We start from the raw sequence: 20,234 nt of genomic DNA, 5'->3' as shown, positions 1-20,234 counted from the left end.
GGAAAAGTAAAAGACGGGAGCCAGGATTCTTTAGTGGTTAAGAGTGAGCGTTGGAAATTGACATACTTGAGTTCAAATCATGCCCATACCCTGCCTTCTAATGCACTGAATGACAATGGGCATTTTACTAAACAGATTGGATGCTCAGCTTAATTTTAAAGAAAACCTGCCTGAAAGAGATATTACCATGGCTAACTGATTAAGGCATGTAAAGTGCTGAGCACAGTACCTGGCCCATGACAAGTACTCAGTAAGAGGTAACTATTATTATGGAAGGCTTTGTTGATGAAAGCCCAATTAACAGAGACTTAATTCTTTTAATGCTCCAAGGCTGTTATATTACAATACCACATATGCTCTTTTAGATGGAAAGTTCCCATCTCCTTTGATCAAAGTTCCCAGTACTTTGATGAAGTGGTGGAAGTCTGACACAAGTCTGTCCTAGATCTCTGAAGGGGTACTAAGCAGATAGCAGGCAGTAGTCTGCCCACGTTGACAAACATGTCAGATGAATTAAGGGATGTTGTGGAAATAGACAATATCAGAATTCAGTGTTAGATTAAGTTGAAAAGTCATACTGGAAGAAAGTAAATATTTGATAGTAGCTACTGTGCAGTGGCCAACAAAAGCAACTACATCATTGAAAAATAGCCTTTGACCTTTGTAATTAGAGAAGAAACTGATCCAAGTGCTTCAATTCCAGGAAGAATATCATGTATTTTCCTATAGGCTTTTAGAACAATGATGCCACTTGTTACTTTATACGCATATGTCTAAGTCAGATTCCTGTTCGCTTCCTCCGTGTTTAACACAGAGCCTAATATATAGTATCCAAGCTTTCATCCAAACAGGTAAGAAAACAACCAGCTAACATTTTATTCAGTTTCCGCTTTGTGCCAAACACTGAACTCAGCAGCACTGAAGAAGACAGAGGCATGATACTTGCTCTCCAGAGGGCCACCGTCTAGTTGGAGAGACATTAACAAAAAGAAATAGTAAACACTCAAAATAGTGTACCCACCCGCTAAGCACTAAGAGTGCAAGAGGTACATATAGTGTTCAATGGGGCAAAAACAGAAGTGGAGATGAAGGTTGAATGAACATGTGTTCTTTTCTCACACAGGTGACATTCTGCAGACTTCGGACTCACCAGTGGTGTTTTGTTCTGTTTAATGTTATCCTATTTCATGCCTTGCTTTTTGGGGCTGATTTTGTAGAAGAATACTTTCTGCATGCTTTGCCTTATGTAGACATGAAAGTTCTTGAAATTAAGGATAAAGCAAGAAAATTGAACATGGAGCCCCTAAGAAGTAATCTTTCTAAATATTATATCTTGAGCCAATCGGAGGTGTGTAAAGGGAAGAACATATTTTTGCTCTCTCTTATCTTCAGTAGCCCAGGAAATCAGACAAGACGGGACCTCATCAGGAAGACCTGGGGTAATGTGACCAGCGTCCAAGGGCACCCCATTCTCACACTGTTTGCTTTGGGAATGCCTAATTTGGTAACTACCCAACAAGAGATAGACAAAGAGTCCCGTAAGAATAATGATATAATCGAAGGAATCTTTCTGGACAGTGCTGAGAACCAAACCCTGAAGATCATCACAATGACACAATGGGCTGTGACTTTCTGCCCTAATGCCCTGTTCATTCTCAAGGTTGATGATGAGATGTTTGTCAATCTGCCAAACTTGGTAGATTATCTTCTCAATCTGAAAGAACACCTTGAAGATATCTATGTAGGGAGAGTTATCCATCAGGATATGCCCAACAGAGACCCTACTGCCCAGGAATTTGTCCCTCTTAGTAAGTACCCAGAAAAGTACTACCCAGATTACTGCAGCGGTGAGGCCTTCATTATGTCCCAAGATGTGGCTCGGATGATGTATGTGGTTTTCAAAGAAGTACCCGTTATGGTGCCTGCTGATGTGTTTGTAGGAATTTGTGCCAAGTCTGTTGGCCTTATACCCATCCACAGTTCAAGGTTTTCTGGGAAAAGACACATCAGGTACAACAGATGTTGCTATAAATTCATCTTCACGTCTTCAGAAACTACAGATGCCGAAATGCTCTTGGCATGGAAGGAAGTTAATGATGGGAAAGAATGTACACTATTTGAGACTTACTCTGGACTCATTTCCTGCAAACTTCTGACATACCTTGACAGCTTTAAAGGTTTTCATCTTGGTACCATAAAAAACAATGCCATGTATTTTGGTGATTAGGATGTTTTTCTTATAGGTGTGTTCTTTTTAAATTACCGCCTACTTTGTTATAAAAAGAAAACATTTCTCCTTTGTGGTTAATATAGTTTTAATTGTACTCAGAAAGTTGCAAATTGTTTTTAGTGCCCTGATATAGTACATACTGAAATCTCATTTTAAAGAATTTAAGTTAGCGTAGCATGATTCTCTACAAAATAAAATCTCTCATCCAGAAAAGTTAGAACATTAAACTTAATTACAACCCAAAGTCTTGTTTCTCTTTACAACTAGTGAATTTTTTTAAATCACATTCTATAGAATGGTCATGACTCAGTGATAGCAGTGGTGACTAACTTTTGAGAATGCTCAGAATGAAAGAAAACACTAAGTAAGGAAGTTTAAAACTGTTCACCTTGTCTGCAAACAGGAAACATTTTAGTAACCTGGGTGGTAGATTACATTCACCTTAAAAGTTTCAGCTACCTAGTATGTATTAACTTAAACCTCATTAGAGTAACTTCTTGTGAAATGATTTTCATTATGTACTAATTAGGCAGTGCTTTACAGATGGGATGCAACAAATTTCCATTTCATGTTACATATACACTCTGTATTAGTTTCCTAGGGATGTTGTAACAAAGTTACCACAAACAGGGTGATGTGAAACAACAGGAACTTATTTAAGTTCTAGAGTCTAGAATTCCAAAATCAAGGCGTCACCTGGTACATGCTCTCTGAAGCCTAGAGGAAAATCCTCCCTTGTCTCTTCTAGCTTTTGGTGGTTGCCAGCAATCCTTGGCTTATAGACGTATGATCTTAATTTCTGCCTCCTTCTTCCCATGGCCTTCTCCTGTGTGTCTGTGACTTCATATAGTTTTTCCTCCGTGCTGCTGTGTCTCCGTGTCCAAATTTCCCTCTTCTTCTAAGGACACCAGTCATTGGGTTAGGGCCCATCCTAAAGACCTCATCTTAACTTGATTACATTAACATTCAAGCAAATTAGTTGACTTATCTTAAAGTAAGGTCACATTCATAGGTACCAGGGATTAGGATTTCAATATATCTTTTTGGGGGATGCAATTCAACCCACAATACACAGTTCCTGATTCCTCCTGTATTACCTAGACACTAAATCAATAGTTCCCATCCTGGGGTCTTGGGATTTAAGGTGTCCCCAAAGGAATTTATTTTGAAAATCCCTGCCATGACACTTATTAGATTGCATTTTTGGGTATATTGCTAAACTGTCCTGGACTTCAATCTATGTACAAAATCAACCTTGTAGGGATTATGGACTAAATGACATATGGCAAGTGGTTAGCAGTGGATCTGGCCCATAATATGTACTCAATAAAGGGAAGAGACAGAATTTAAGAACATACTTTCTGAGTTAAACAGCTTACAACTCATATTACAACTCCACCCATTTGCTGTGTGACCTTGTGCAAATTCTTTAACTCTGCTGGTTCTCCAGTGTGAACAGGGTAATAACAGAACCTACCTCCTGCGAGTGGGAGGATAGCAACATGAGTTACTACACGAAAAGCTTTTAGAACAATGCCCGACATATGTACCTTCAAAAGATAACCAAGTAACAAAAGGGGAACACCTCTGACTAATCCTCAGAAAGCCAGGTTAACATTCTGACTCTAGGCTGTGTGACTTGTACAAGGTATGTAGGCTTAGTGTCTCTGTCTGCAAAATGATACTTAACCTGTAAGGCTATTATAAGGACAAAATGAGAAAACACACACCAAGTGCCTAATGTAAAGTAAATGCTAGGAAATGGAAACTACTCTTAATAGTAACGATAAAGAATTTTGCAATTTTTCCGTAGGCTTTGGTCATATTGAATTACTTGTAGTTCTCCAAATGTGTTCTCTTGTTTTCATACCTGTACCTCTGCTTCCAGTAAATAATATTTATTAAATGCAAAATGAAAGCATTTGAAAATTTTATTTAATCTTTAAGAAAGTTATAGGCACAAAATCAGAGTATGTAGACCATACATAGGAGAGGTAATCCTCTGAACTCTGACATTATATAAATAAAATCAACCTCATGAATGAGATTAAACAAAAGTCACCTTTAAGAGATAGAATGTTTCTTCCAGGCCAGGAAAAGCTGGCTGTAGCCTAATTAGTTATGGAAACATGGAAAAAGTAGACTTAGGGCTACCAGAGATGGCAGAAAAGAGACGCTCAGTCTGGGGACTAGAGAATTCCAGGCAACCAAGAGCTGTTTTGTTACAAAGTAGGGATGGCTTATTAATGTAACCATGGCTTAAAAGAAATCTTTCTCTAGATTCTGAACTGTCATACTCTGACAGCATTCTCATGCAGAAAGGTCTGGATTGGGGGTTGGTGTCTTTAGAGAGCAGGGCACTGGAAAACAGGCTGATACAATTTTTGACATCGAAAACAAAGGGCATCTTTTGTTAACCCATGGTCTGGCATCCTGGTTTATACGCGGCATCCCCTCTGTTCTGACCCTGGTCATTAGAAGGCCGTTCCCTCTCTCTGGTCAACTCAATACTGACTTGACGGATTTGAAAAATTAAAAGCAAAACCCTCAACGATGATGACCCACCAATAAATAAAGACAGTTTGGGGACCTTTCTGGGTTAGCATGTTATCTTTCCTCCTCCCCCAAAACCACAACAAAGTAAAATTCCTTGATAAATAGCAAAAAGCATCAAAGAATACTAGAACCATTTTAGAAAGGTTTGCTATTTTCCAAAGGAAATATAGTAACAAAAAAATTCAAAAGAGACCTTATCAAAAGTATTTATTCTTAGGGAACATAATTTTAAGATCCAAAATTACTCGTTTTTCAAAGAATACTTACATCCAAGACTCTGTAAATGGAATCAGAAGCAGGAAAAGGACAAAAAAAAAATCATGAAGAGAAACAATTTAGTTCCATTTTAGATGAAGCAGATTTAAAAATAAGATAGTAAATCCACGAAAATTTTCTGGGAGAACAAAACTTCCATCTTCTTGCAAACAGTAAAGCAGTCAAATGAATGTGAAAAAAAAATCTCTTTCAATTATGCCCAAGTTTGCGTGCTCTCTTGGTTTCACACTGTATTTCAACGTAGGAACACGGCAAATGTCCATGATAACTCTGGGGGAGAAGAAGTCTTTGTTTTATAAAATACAGAGGAAGTCAAATGTCTTAGGAGAAATTTTGGTCCAAAAATGGTCTAGAGTCTGGAAGAAATCATTCAGCTCCTTCCACTGCTGTTGTGGAGACAGGTTTCACGTAGTATGGACCTTCACTCAGATAAGTTCTGAGCCTCAAATAATTTGGGTTCCCAAAGATTTCTGCAACTGTCTTAGAATTGGCTAGTGCTTTCACCAGTTCGTATTTGGCATCCTTTGAAGCTTTGTCATGCTCCACGGACCGGTCCATCACATACTCTACAAAACCAGGACTGTTAAACATAAGTTTCTGAGCCCAGGGTTGGTTTGCAATGGCCTGAAATGGAAGGCAGAAAGAATACAATTGCTCTGAGCCTTAAGTTAAGTTTGTTAGTGGGACAGAACAATCCTTAGAAATAAATCTGGCAACACGAACCTTAAAAATGTTAACTTTATGCCTAAGTAAATTCCCTCCTGGGAATCTACTTTAAGAAAATAATCTAAATGTTAGAAAAAACCTTTGTATACAAAGAAGTTCATAATAGTGTGACAGTTACAATATAGATGTCTAATAGTGGGGCACTGGTAAATTATGGTATTTAGTAATAAAAAATTAAACATTAAGAATATTTATTAAAAAACAGGTAAGTCTGTTATGTGAAAAAAATAGATTCAAATTATATACATGGCATAATCATAAAAGTGGAAAAATAAAGACAAAAACTAGAGCAGAAAAGACTTCTAAAAAAATTCTTACACATGTGCATCAGATGGTATTTTCAAGAACGTTCACTGTAGCATCGTTTGTAATAGATACTATCTAAATCTTCATTTACAGGAGAATGATATATTGTGAAATACTAATGACTTTATAATTGCCTCTTTAGTACAGATAAATCCTAAAAACTTTAACATTGAAGAGAAAAAGCAAATTGCAGAATGACAGAAACAGCACGATACCATTTATAAAGTTTAAGAATATGTAAAATACTGTTAATTTGTGTAAAGATATATACATATATAGTAAAAGTATAAAATGATTTGTGGGTTTGTAAATACTGAACTCATGACAGTGACTACATTCAGAGAAGTAGGAAAGGGAGTCAGATTAGGCAGGGGAACAAAGTATGACCGTATGTTTGAAATATTTCAATCAATCAATCAATATTAACACTATTACTAATAGGAAATACACCGAACAGGTATGACTTTAAAAATGTCATTTACATGATTTAAATGATTTTAAAAATGTCTACTCAATCTTTTCCAATTTTTAAAATAATGGGAAAGCAACTTTTAGAATGTTTTTAAAAACCTCACTGCTATGTTTTAAAGAAGAACAAGGAACAATCAAGTTTATAGCTTGGTGCCTTTCTCTCCAAAGGTGTTCTGCAGACCAGCAGCAGCAGAAGTATCATGTAGGAGCTTGTTTGAAATTCAGGATCTCAGGCTCCATCCCAGAATCACAGAATCAGAATCTACATTTTAACAAGATCTTAAAAGTTTGAGAAATATCAGCCTAGTTAACAATAGTAGAGGATGAAGGGTGGGCTGAAATAAAAACAGCTGTCACAACAATAAAAAAGTAGAGCATAAGGTAGAAGAGTGAGAAGAAAATAAGGTAATAATGAAAATACCATGACAGAAGCCAAAATGACCTCTACAGCGACTTTTGGCAGGAGTGAAATAGTCTACAGACAGTGTTCTTAAAGTTGACGGGAATATTGTGTCTTTTAAGACCCGGATCACGTACAAGGTGGGGACCCCCAAAAACCCCCCAAATTTATTCATTAAAAATTGTGCGTATATTATTGTACACGTTTAAACTTCAGTCACCTTCAAAGTACTCTCCATCTGATGCAATACACATATTGAGACTTTTTTCTACTGCTCAAAACAGTTTTGAGCTCATCTATTTTGATGCCTTTTAGTGCTTCTGCTATTTTTGTTTCACCTCATCCAAACCGACAAAATGTCTCCCTTGGAGGACTTTTTCATCCAGGGGAAACAAAAAAACAAAAGTTGCTCCGGGCAAGATGGGGTGAATAGGGAGGGTGGGGCACAGGGATCCTGCCATTTTTGGTTAAAAACTGTTCAACACTGACTGTCATGTGGGCAGGTGTGCTTGTAAATCACCCATCATGAAATGAACAAATGCTTTGAAAGAGTCTTCAAAAAAAATTCACTGGAGCCAAAAGTAGCCTCTCACGACAATGTCAGCTGGTGCACTGATACAGATGGGTGCCTAGAACACTCACCCTGCAGGGAAAGCCTGTACAAGTGACCCACCCTCCAGAATATAATTCCAGTATTTTTTGGGTCCCCCCTCATTTCACATCCTGCAGGGAGTCTTCCCTTCCTTATCATCTCCACTCTTCTTTCTCCCTGCCTCTGTAAGAAAACATGCTGCTTATATCCCATTATTAAGATCACTAAAGTGATAATTATATTTCCATGAGCCTAGGTACCATGGTAAGTGCTGGGGCTGCAAAGATAAATCAGGTACACAATTCTCAACAAACTCTGTTTAACAGTTTAGTAAATAAACATTTTCAACATAATATAATAAATAGAACACAGAAGTATAATCCTTACCACAACTATAATTATATAATTAACTGTACAATTATATTTACTGTCTGGGTCCCTAAATAGACAGTGAGTTACATGAAAGGAAGACTTTTGTGTATTTGTTTACTCTTGTATCCCTAGCACCTAGCAATAACAAAACAAACAAAAAAAGAAACTCAACCAATATTTGCTGAATGAATGAATAAATGCAAAGCGTAAGTCCTGGCTGATGTGGATCAGTGGATTGAGTGCCACCTTGTGAACCTAAAGGTCGCTGGTTTGATTCCCAGTCAGGGCACATGCCTGGGTTGCAGGCTGGGTCTCCAGTTGCAGACATGAGAGAAACAACTGATCAATGTATTTCTGTCTATCACACATCAATGTTTCTCTCTCCTTTTCTTTCTCTCTCCCTTCCCCTCTCTCTAAAAATAAATAAATAAAATCTTTAAAAAACAATGAGATTCTGCGGCACACCCACTGAATGCTAAAACTTAACATATCCAGGATACTAAGTGCTAGCAAAGATTTTACTTATTTATTTTTAAAGGGAAGGGAAGGAAGGGAAAAAGAGAGGGAGAGAAACATCAATGTGTGCTTGACACTCACACCCCCCCTCCACCCCCAACAACGACCTGGCCTGCAACCCAGGCACATGCCCTAGATTAGGAATTGAACTGGTGACCCTTTGGTTCACAGGCCAGCACTCAATCCACTGAGCCACACCAGCCAGGGCAAAAAATACAATCCTAAAAAAAAAAAAAAAGTATGAGAGTCAACATTTCTTAAGTCAACCTTGTAGGTTTGGGTAAATCTCACTGAAGATACCTGAGCTACTCCTAGAAGAATAAGAAAGATGTTAACAAGCAAAGTCAGGGAACAGTGTTGAAAGCAAAGGGCAAACAAAGGCCCAGAGATATGAAGCAAGCAGTTTGGGATCACTAGAGCATTAAGTGCCAGAAGGGGAATGGCCGCAGATAAGGCTCAGGAAGACGACCAGCCTAGGTCAGTATGGGCTTGCTTGGTGGCAGATAAGGAATCAGGAATTAATTGTCATCCCACAGCACCCTGTGCTCTGCCAGAGCATCTAATACCATGACACAGCTCTCACCCTCATTAGTCTATAGGAATAAGAGGCCAGAAAGGACTATGCACTAGTGTATTCCTGGGGCAGGGCAGAGGGCCTGGCTCACTGGAAGTCCCCAGGTGCGGAGTGGCAGAGTCCCAGGAGGACCTGCGGAAAGGAGGAGGATGCCTACCGTGAACACTTTTAAGGCAGCACAGTGCAGCTCAGGAAAGGGTTGATTACTCATGCCACGAAAGAGCTCCAGTGGGTCCCGAGCTAAGGAAGAAAACCAGGATTCTGTCATCCTCAGGAGGTCATCGGTCTGCTGCTCAGGCTATAGGACAGAAAAGAAAAATCTCAAGACGTTTGGAAGTCAGCAAACCAGGGCTCTGATGGCACCGTGTCATTAACGTGTTGTGTGATCACTGCCAAGTCTGGACACTTCTCCGCAAACCTAGCCCAGATTTCCCCAGTTTTTTTTGGATGAGGTTGATTAAGTATCTCTAGGGTCTGCTCCAGCTCCAGTACTCTATGATTCCACTTTAACTTTAAAAATGTCACCAGTCATATAAAGAGGGTTACCCTCTTTTACTAAGAGTAAGAAAGATGGCATTTATTTGGCCAACATTTATTTTATTTATTTTGTTATTTTTCAACATTTAAGTTAACCAGTATTATGTTAACTCATACAGATTTATTCTCCCAAATATATCCCATTATCCTTCATTAATTTCCTAGTCTACTTACCGGTAAATAAAGAAGAGATGAAATTGCATCCAAACACCTAAGTCTGAGCTCTGTTGAGGCATTCTTTGCTTGATATCCTATTCTCGTGAGTAAGCGTTCAAATCGAGTTCCTTTGAAGGATAAAGAGACTGCTTTTATTGTTGTAAAATACAAGTAACATAAAATTTACCATTTTAACCATTTTTAAGCACACAGCTCAGAGGCATTAAGTGCATTCATATCGTTGTGCAACCATCACCACCATCCGTCTCTAGAACTTTCTTGTCATTTCAAACCAAAAGTCATACTCATTAAACAGCAACTCCCCACCCCCCTTACCCCCTTGTACTTCCTGTCTCTATCTGACTATTTTAGGTACCTCATATAAGTGGAATTATACAGTATTTATCTTTTTGTGCCTGCTTATTTCACTTAGCATGTCTTCAAGGTTTCTCCATGTTGTAGCATGTATGAGAATTTCATTCAATTTTAAGGCTGAATAACATTCCATTGCATGTATATACCACATTTTGTTTATCCTTTCATCCATCAATGAACACCTGGGTTATTTCTACCCTTTTTGGCTATTGTTAAGAATAGCTATTAAGGGACACAGACGTACAAGTATCTATTGGAGTTAGTTTTCAATTCTTTTGGGTATATCCCTAGAAGTGGAATTGCAGGATCATATGGTAAGTCTATGTTTAATTTTTTGAGGAACCACCATACTGTCTTCCACAGTGGCCATACCATTTGACATTCCCACCAGATATGCACAAGGGTAAAATACAAATAACATAAAATTTCTCACATCCTTGTCAACAGCTGTTATTTTGTTTGTTTTTTTAAAATAGCCAGCTTAATGGGTGATATGTGAATAATGAGATTTTTTTAAATATGCTTTGCTTTCATACACTATGACCCCTACCAACCTAAACCAACATAAAAATAAACATGTAGTCAGAGACCAAGAGAGACAGCTACAAGACACATTTATATGCAATATAGCATATATGTGTAGATGATTTGGAATCAAAGGACTTGGATTTGAATAGCAGCTGCCCCACAGTCTGTATGATCTTAGAAAATTTCCTTAACTTCTCTGAGTTTCAGCTACCTTATCTATAAAATGAGAATGACAATGTATGTTCTTTGAAGGATTGCAGGATTCTATGTCATTAGAAAAGTACGTATAACAAGGATATTAGTTGTTACTCAGCAGCACATTAATTTTGAACATATAGTGCACAAAGGTTTTAACAGTGCTTCATATTATTTGTTTGTGTGAAATTCATAGTGCTTTCAAGATACTCATGGATGTTCTATAAAAGTATCATTCATAACATATCATCTTACAACAATTTTTTTCCTTCCTTGATATTACAAATATAAAAATTTATTTTCTCATTAAATGTTCATGACAACCTTGAGAAGTAGTTGTTATACCCTTTTTTAAAATAAGGAAAATAAGGCCTAGAGTAGTGGAGTAAAATGAAATTCAAAAAGCCACATCAATGTTAGAACTGGGACACGAACGCAGGTCTTTCTGACTCCAGCCCATCATCTCTCTACCATGAGTACTATTTAAGGAAGACGTAGGGGGGAAAGGGTGTTTGGTCCAGCCAAGTTTTAAAAAAAATTCACTAATGAGACTTCTTAGAGATCATTCTTTACCAAGGTCATGGTAAAAAGACTGCCATATGTACAAGCAGCTTCTACAATGCAATCAATGTACCAGCCAATGAACTTGTAACAAGTCGTACCAACCTGTCTTCTGCAAAACCTGTTTTCCTTCAACATTGGATCCCAGGATTCCAATTGTGTCTACTGCTACGCCAATCATGGTGGGGTCCTGACTTTCTGTCATTTCAAAGACTTTTTCCACAAAAACAGGATAACGCTCACAGATCTGCTGAGGACTATCCATGATAGCCAGGTTTCCAAAAAACTTCACAAATCCTAAAGATATTTACAAAAATATATTTTAACGAGGGAAGAAGACAGCATACACTGTGGGTCCTATGTTTTCATAGGGACAGTAATAAACTACAGGCCAGAAAGAGAAGAAAGGTTATGGTCCTGTATTGGCTGGAAATCAGACTGTAAGGAAATTCTAAAGGTCCTGAAATGTGCGGTGCTGAGAGAATAGGAACCCTAGGGGGCCCATGGAGCTGGGCCCAAATACTGAAGCGCTGTCACATGCAAGAGGGAGAACAAAGAAGGACCAGTGGATAGGTATCACAGAAAGGTTAAGTTTGGAGTCATTATGAGGAAGAAATTTTAAAACAGATTTTCATCAATGAAGTAATCTAGGCTACCTCATGAAGGAATAAATCTCCAATTTCTGGAAGTTCCCGAGAAAAACTAGCCAACCATGTCCTTGAACAGAATGGCTGGAGTAGTTCCTGTATTAGCTAAAGATTACAACTCAGAGATTTGACGAATCTGTGAATACACTGTAAATACCATTACTAGTATTTTTATTTATGTTTCTTTTAGTAGAGGTGCAAAGGAAACCATCGTAATGCTGTAAACAGCAGAACTTCCAGAAAATCAGAATCAACAGCGCATGGCCCCCAGAGCAACAGATTCGACCTCATTAAGGGCCTGTGGGTTGGGTGTCATCTCAAGGGAATAAGCTCTGAAGAAGATAATCTGTGCCCTCCAGCGCCCCCTGCCCCTGCCCAACAGAGATGACTCAGAAAACAAAACATGCACCATTGTTTCCACAAGCATCAACATTTCTTACCTGGCAAGTAGAAGCTAGAGAAAGGGTCAGAATCTGCCCCAACAATTATATTAGAAATCTGATCAATTACTCCTTCTTGAGCAAGGTACTGCCGTCCATGATGAGTATATGCCAGTGATGTCACCATTTCTACACAGGTGGCTCTGAAATGTCAAGATTTTGCACATGAATGGCATGGTTTAGAAATTGTTTTCACGTAGGTTATCTTTTTAACTCTTCCCACCAAATTGGTAATCCTGGCTCTACTTTTCAGACGAGGGTACAGGATGAAAAAGGGCAGTGACTTGTTTAGAGTCATATTTTTAATACAAGGTAGAGTTTAGACTTAAATCTTGACTTTCTAACTTAAGTCCCACTTATTGTTTCTACTATAACATAGCTACTTCCTACGAGATTTTATTTTTTAAACTTGTATTTTATTTTGAAATGTCAAACATATACAAAAGTAAAGAGAACAGAACAGTAAGCCCCCGGGTACCCATAATCCTGACTGTATAGTTATCTAGGTTTTGCTTTACTTATTTCATCTCCTTTTTCTCTATTTTTTGCTGAATTATCTTGAAGTAAATTCTAGTCATCTTAACATTTACCCCTGCATACTTTTGAATATATCTCTAAAAAACATGACTATTTTCTCATATAATTATAATGTCTTTACCACATATTAAAAATTTAACAATAATTCTTTGGTATCATACAATATCTAACCATGATCAAATTCTCCCAAGGTATTTTATGTGACTATTTGTAGGGTTTTCCCTTATGTCACAAAATCTGATACATAGCTAAAAAAGCTAACAAAACAATTTCCTTATCTGGAATGCTATGAATCCGTGTAACTGGTAACTGACTTATGCATAGGAGTTCAATAATTTCAATCACATTTAAAGAACATGGAACGATGATCAGAAAGTCATTTAAGAGATAGAAAGCAAAATCCTGTGCACACAAAGATAACTATAGTGCAATTATAACAGCAAAATACTTGAAGCACACCAAGTGTTCAACAGTGAGGAGGTATTAGTAAACTGTGGAATATCAACAAAGAAACATTTGACAAATATTGAGGGGACTTAGTAGATAGAGGGTTGGGAGTGAAAAGACTGAAATTAACAGTTCCTTCATGACCTATGTCAGCCATTGTACTGGTCTCTATGGTAAATGCACTTAATCCTCATATTACCTCCTTTATAAATTCGTCATTGATCTATTTAGCTGAGGAAACTTGAGGTGCAAAATGGTGATTATAATTTGTCAAAGATCAAACAGCTAATAAATAAAAATGCATGCGACCCAAATCTTACTCATTTTCCAAAGTCCAAGTTTTTCTATCATACTATAGTACTATTATTTGACACCACCAAAAAATGTGTATGATTAGTATATTAAGTAATACAAAACGGCAGTTATCATGAGACTACAACTTTTAGAGCAGGCATGTATGCCTAAGGACAGGGAACAGAGCCATTCAAAAGTAGCCATGTTGTCATACCAGGCTTTGCTAGGTTCCAGTAGGCTGTCACAATACCACCTGAGAAATTTTCTAAAGGCCTCTTCTTCAGGGCATATATCTGTTACGAGACTGCAGCCTGGGCACAAGCTCCACTACAGAGCCTAAGTCCCAAGATTGTTTCCTGGCCCTCCAAAGGGTGATATTTCACTCTAAGAACTCTCTCAGTCAACATACCTGACCAGCACATCCTCACCGGTCAGTTCTCTGAGGAGCTGGGTCACCAATCCACTGGTGGTACAGTAGTTTAAAGATTCTGGTGACACAGATGAAATCTCCACAATTAGCTGAAAGAAAAGAACAGAAAAAGCAGAAAAGATAAAAACCATGCCAAAGTTGTTAAATCTCATTTTAAGTTAAATGCAGAATTAGGCACTTTATATAAATGAATTTTTAAAAACCTATTATTTGTCTTCACAAGTAGGAAAATTCCACTGAACATGTAAGAAATTACTTATATACCCCAGTATATCTGCACTTTTTACTAAAGAACTAATCAAGGTACAAACACCTGAATCAGAAACAACAAACAGATTGCAAAAATCATTCATTCATTCATGCATTCTGTAAGTTCACTTACTCATCATTCATCAAGTATGTCCTGAGGGCTTAGTGGGAGACAGAGAACACTAAAGGATCTTGAGCAGAGAAATGACAGAACCAGATTTGGATTTTTAAAAGATCTTTCTGACTGCATGTGAAGACAGACTAGTCGTAACAAAAATGGGTAAGAGACCAGTTTGGATGCAAATACGGTAGCCCAGGTGAGAGATACTGGCAGCTTGGGCTAGGGTGCTGGTGGCTGTACCAACGAAGAGAAATGCAAGGGTTTAAGAAAAACTGACAAAACGTAATGACTGAATGGGTATGTGGCCTAGAGGACAAGGCCTCATAGAGAATGAGCTCGAGGTCTGATACCCAACCACATGGACTATGACACAGCACCAGTTTGTTGTTGCTGTTTTTTACCCAGAGTTTAGTTTCAACATGGTGTGAGGGGCCTATAATATGTCCAACAGGGAGAAAGTGAGTAAGCAGTTGGACATGAAGGTCTGGGTTAGAGGTTAACATCTAAGAGTCATCGCCACTATAGGCGAGATCGGAAATCACAGGATGAATAAAATTGCCTAGGAATGAATACAGATTACTGGGAGAAGAGGGCTCGGGACTTTGCCTTCACAAACCTCACAATTAATAATTCAGTAGAGGATAACCAGCTAGGAGCCTTAGAAGAAACAGTGAGAGAAGCAGAAGGAAAAATCAGGATAGCTTGCTATCAAGGCATAGAAAGTAATAAAGTGTTTTGAAGGGGAAATTACACTGTAGAGGATTTGTTTTAAATACACAGCCTATTAACTGTGTGGCCTTGGGTCAATTACTCTATCAATGGTGAGGTTAATGATAATGATGAATAGGGTTTACTATGAGAATTAAAAACAATACATGTGAGGATCTAGCACAGTGCTCAGGACAAAGATGGTGCAAACAAAAGCCATTTCTTCTTACTGCTACTACAACTAAGCTTTTCAAAGTCTAGTTTCAATGGTATCTCCTCTATAATAGTACTTAATAAAGCAGTACACACACACACACACACACACTCTCCCCCACAACATGTGGATCTGCTTATTTTTTCTTTTTTTAGAAAGAGAGGAAAGGGAGGAGAGAGAGTGAGAGAGAGAGAGAGAGAGAGAGATCGATCAGTTGCCTCCTGTATGCTCCCTGACCAGGGATCAAGTTCACAACCTAGATATATGCCCTGACCAGGAACCAAACCTGCAACCTTTCAGTGTACAGAACGATGTTCCAACCAACTGAGCCACCCAGCAAGGGCTGCAGTATACATAATTTTATATGCTTGTCTCATACACTAGGTGGGGAATTCATCCCTATATCCCCAATGCCCAGTATAGGGCCTAACACAGACTATACACTCAATAAATACATGTCAAATGAGCCATATCGCCTTCCAAAATAATTCTTACTGCATTCTGAATTACAGGCATCAGAAAGTGTACTTTCTTACCTCATAGACCCTATATCGAACAATATCATTTGTTTTCATTACAGTTTTCAAGTCATCCAGCAGATTGCTTTCAAATAAAGCCTCCAGTCCAGCTTGGGTCAGTGATATTCTTGACAGGGATTTAATGGCCTTATGAAGAAAGAAAATATCTCTTAAGCCATAAAAATACAAAATATTAATATCTACTTCGTAAGATTGATGTGATAATTAATGCATGGAATGCACCTTATACAATGAGCATTCACTATATTTTAGCCATTACTATTTACAATTGGAAAAGATACATGGTATTCTTAATAGAAAATAATTACATAAGTTTTGTTTCTTAGCAAGTAACCCAATGTACACTCTATGACAGGTAATTTAGACATGTGTGTTCTAGAAAATAGGGGTTTACTAGCACTTACTTGACACCATTTATTTATTTGATAACATATATATAAAGCTGCAAGGTCAATTATACAAATCATCCCTTCTAAACCTTCAACTCTCAATCCACAGAGCCTTCTTTGTCTCTTAGAACACTAATATCACTGCACGTTTGAGCTGATGGTTCTAGCTGACTCACCGCTTTAGCTACAGATAGATTCTCTCCACCAATACAATAAACAATTTGTTTCAGTAATTCAGGATTACTTAGAATCTCAGTAACAGCATCAGAATTTTCAACAATTCTTCCAACCTGAAAGAAAAAAACAATCAGAAATACTCTTCCACTTCAGGGTAACAGGTAAACACATGATAGTCAAGTTACCTGAGTGTGCAGTTATTTTAAGAGTCACTGTCTACAACCATAAGACAAGTCATTAAAAATTCCTAATGATCCCAATTCATTAGAGCCAAACACACATATTGCATAGTCAAATTTTTGAAAGAAAACGGAAAAAAAAATGGGTAAAGAGTTGAGAACCTCAGTGAGTAAAAACAATAAATATCCTAGTTATCCATTTTTAGCTACACTGAAACCCTGGGCAAAGTAAATAACTTCTCTGAGCCTAATTTCTTGTCTGTAAAATGGGAATACCACACCTAAGTGCAGGATAGTAATGAAGATTAAATGAGACTAAATAGACAAAGCACATACTACAGTGTCTGGCACGTAAATGATTATTCGATACTTTCCCCAATTTGTTGAATGAACACCTTAGAGGAGAAAGGGAAAAAAAGTAGTTGGATACCTACTAGATAAACTAGCTGTTCAGCTCCTAACATTCTCAGCAGCAGTTCTTCACTCAAATAGTAACATGTTTGATTACCAGGGTGATAAGAGTTACTGTCTTTGTTGGTTTAGGGTCCTTTTAACAGAACTTCATTCACGCCACTATAATAAGACTTAATATGGCAATCTTTTTCTCTAGACTAAGGACTCCTTTAAGGAAAGACATAGGCTTTATTTATCTTCGTAGCTCTAACAGCATTATGGCACACTATCTGGCATGTAAAAGTAACTCAGTATTTGATGAATGAACGATGCTGATGATACTTAGAACTTCTTACTTTAGCTTGTATTCCCCTGGTCTTAGTTACGTACACTACAGTAGACTAGACACTCCCTAGGGACAGAGAGAGAGAGATCATGATTTCTTCATCTCTCGGCACAGAGCCTCACCAGGGCAGGTAGTCAGCAAGTGCTGGTTCCCTTATTATGTGCTAGCAAAATTCCATACCTGGGATAGAGTGAGTATTTTTACAGAGTCATTGGGGTGGGTCAGTCCCTTCTGCAGGTCAACCCTGAGGTTCCGGGCCAAGTGAATTGGCTCTACAGCTTGGAGCAATCTCTCCAGAATGGATACACACAAAGTAGTCTGTTCCCTAAAGGAGACATGAAAGACCACATTAGTTCATGTCCTGCTAGGCGGAAAGGAACCTAGTAAAATCTGACACCTGGCTCGATGATGATCTCCACATAGACTGTTCCAAACACCAGCTTCTAAGCAGACTACAGGGTAATCGAAAAAACTACAATAAAGATTAAATTAAAAAATAAAAACAAACCAAAATTTAACTTGGAAATATCAAAAAACCCCACCGGCTTCTACTTTAAGTATTTATTTAACATTTACTAAGCACCTATGTGCTAGGGCTATAAAGAAGGGTAAGATACATTCTATAACCTCAAGGAACTCAGTCTAATGGAAGACGCAGAAAAATAGGTGACTATAACCCAGGTGGACAAATGCTACGTTAGAGCTGGAAGCTGTGGAAGATAGGGTGCAGAGTACCCCTGAGCCAAATTTTAAGAAAAAGTGGAAGTTACTAAGAGAAGAAAAGTGTTCCAGTTAAAGGGCGTAATTCTTTCATGCAACACAGAGATCTATATTCACGTAAACAGATCTGTCTCACCTTTTCTCATAGCGACAGAGTGTTACATGGTAATGTGTCAAAACTTATTTAGAATCCCTTTTTAATGGACATTTAGGTTGTTTCTAGTTTTTTTTATGTCACCTTCTGTTAGAATATTCCTGTATATTCATTTTGAGAGCGAGTATACCTGCATGTTAATTTCCATAACAGGAATTACTGCCTCAAATGGTACAGGAATCTAAAATATTGGTGAATCTTGCCACATTGCCACGGTAGCACCACCCCTTCCTCAGAGGAGAAAAAAAGTCAAGCACTCGTACAAGCGAATGTGGCGTCCTCCCTGTAGGTGGGCAGCCTTGTTCTCCCCCTCAATTCCTATTTCAAGGAAGAAGCCAGTGAGGCCAGGAGACGGCCAGGGGCGCAGCTCAGAGGCTGGACTCGAACCCCGTCTTTTGCCTCTCAACCTAGGGTCCTTCCCTCTCTGAAACAGCAGCTTCTTTTTTTTTTTTTTTTAACCTTCATTTGCGACTGGGAAAAGTCGTCCCTTCAACCCCTCCACACCCGTCTGCGTACTTGGGGGCGACGCTCCTCGCCCCCGCCACCCGCTCAAGCTGCAGGGTCCTCTCACCGTTGGTTCTCATTGAGCAGGGAGAAAAGTGGGCCAAGGTGCAGTTCCGCCGCGTGCTCGCGCAGCTCGCTCAGCGGCACGGCCTGCAGCACCGACTGAAGCTCGCGCAGCTCCTCCAGCGGCGCCTCCAGCCGCGACACCTCCCCCAACAGTGCCAGCACCTGGGCCGCCATCATCCCCCGCTCCAGCTCGGGGTTTGCCCCGCCGCCCGGCCGGCTCCCGGCGTGCCTCTCTAGGTCTCGCGAGATCTGACGGAGGCAGCCTCTCTAAGCGGAATTTTGACTGGGACTGCAAACCCTCCGGAAGCAAGGTGGAGCTGGCGGATAGCGCACGCTCGGGATCTGTCAGACTCGTGAGACGTGTGTCAGTTAGGGCCGAACCAGCGATCGTTCGTGGTTGCGGGGTTGCAGTCTGGCAACATCGGAGGCGCAGCTCAGTTGGTCACGCAGTTGTGCTTTTCCAGTTGACTTGTATATTTCCGACGGGGCATGAAGGCTCGTCAAATACCTGGCAAGAGGAATAGTGAGAATGAGGACCAGCGGAAGGTCAAGTGGTCTCGCGAGCAGCATCCTGGCTCTCAAGCCGTGCTCTCGGCCGCGGCGAGGGTGGGAGTGGCAGAGACTGCTGGGCCCCGGCAGCGGCTGAGGCTACCCCAGGCTGAGTGGAGGCGATGGGCATCCCAAACCTGGGTCAGACACGTATCGAGAGGCGATGGAGGGCCAATCCTCTGGAAGGCAAGATGAGAAAAATCTCAAGAAGCTGGGAGGATGCGTGAGTAACACCAACATGGGGCACTTTGGGGGCGTCAATGAGTCAACCGTGCGGCGCACCATTCAGAAAAACAAGGTCATCACGGACTGTTTTGCCCCTTTCCTCTAGGTGCTGTTCATTTCCTGTGATGCAGACATCCAGAAGATGGAGAGAGACTGAGTTAACCTTTTGGGTCGAGGACCAGACCAGACCATGGGGGTGGGGGTGGGCGACGGCCTCTGATGCTAAAGGCCATCTGCAGCCATTCCAAACGCATTACAAGGATCTGATGGAAACCCCTGGAAAGGGCAACACAGATAACTATCATGCGAACACGAGATGGCCTGAGAATTTAGAAATCGCTACAGTTTGCGCAATTCAGGGATGACAAAGGAGGAATAACTGGTAAATGCTCAGTCGGCACCGAAGTAACTCCAAGTAACTCCAAACAACTCCAGAAACTGATCAGAGCTAGAAGCTATGTGCCTCAGTGGGTCTTCCATGCCAAGAACATGAGCTTGTTTTGAAAGTGCATTCTTTAGTGGACTTTTAGGGAAA

The 20,234-nt window shown here is 39.5% G+C and overlaps 2 protein-coding genes across 2 annotated transcripts; one reads left to right on the top strand and one right to left on the bottom strand.

Moving 5' to 3' along the window:
* The first annotated feature begins 1,126 nt into the window (after nt 1-1,126).
* Nucleotides 1,127-2,227, top strand: B3GALT9 (beta-1,3-galactosyltransferase 9). The gene has a single exon (XM_054584469.1). It carries the CDS (start codon nt 1,253-1,255, stop codon nt 2,225-2,227), a length of 975 nt encoding a protein of 324 aa, XP_054440444.1. The 5' UTR covers nt 1,127-1,252.
* A 2,824-nt stretch (nt 2,228-5,051) lies between these two features.
* Nucleotides 5,052-19,139, bottom strand: PSMD5 (proteasome 26S subunit, non-ATPase 5). The gene is made up of 10 exons (XM_054584468.1): nt 18,927-19,139; nt 17,662-17,806; nt 16,563-16,676; nt 15,995-16,123; nt 14,146-14,255; nt 12,459-12,601; nt 11,477-11,668; nt 9,731-9,840; nt 9,177-9,317; nt 5,052-5,686 (listed from the first exon to the last, which is right to left on the bottom strand). The coding sequence occupies exons 1-10, from the start codon at nt 19,100-19,102 to the stop codon at nt 5,429-5,431; spliced, it is 1,518 nt and encodes a 505-aa protein (XP_054440443.1). The 5' UTR covers nt 19,103-19,139; the 3' UTR covers nt 5,052-5,428.
* Between the last annotated feature and the right edge of the window lie 1,095 nt (nt 19,140-20,234).

The sequence above is a fragment of the Pteronotus mesoamericanus genome, unplaced genomic scaffold (assembly GCF_021234165.1).
Source record: "Pteronotus mesoamericanus isolate MK-2021 breed Mesoamerican mustached bat unplaced genomic scaffold, CSHL_Meso_final contig_78, whole genome shotgun sequence".
Taxonomy (NCBI): domain Eukaryota; kingdom Metazoa; phylum Chordata; class Mammalia; order Chiroptera; family Mormoopidae; genus Pteronotus; species Pteronotus mesoamericanus.
The sequence above is the reverse complement of the archived record's forward strand: the minus strand, read 5'-3'. Positions and strand labels throughout refer to the sequence as shown.

Excerpts from the sequence above, each read along its gene's own strand:
- PSMD5 (XM_054584468.1), bottom strand. The coding sequence starts at position 19,102 with ATGATGGCGGCCCAGGTGCTGGCACTGTTGGGGGAGGTGTCGCGGCTG. Across the intron at positions 14,256-15,994 it reads TTCGATATAGGGTCTATGAG|CTAATTGTGGAGATTTCATC; the intron begins GTAAGAAAGTAC and ends CTTTTCTTTCAG. Across the intron at positions 12,602-14,145 it reads GGTGAGGATGTGCTGGTCAG|AGCCACCTGTGTAGAAATGG; the intron begins GTATGTTGACTG and ends TTGACATTTCAG.
- B3GALT9 (XM_054584469.1), top strand. The coding sequence starts at position 1,253 with ATGAAAGTTCTTGAAATTAAGGATAAAGCAAGAAAATTGAACATGGAG.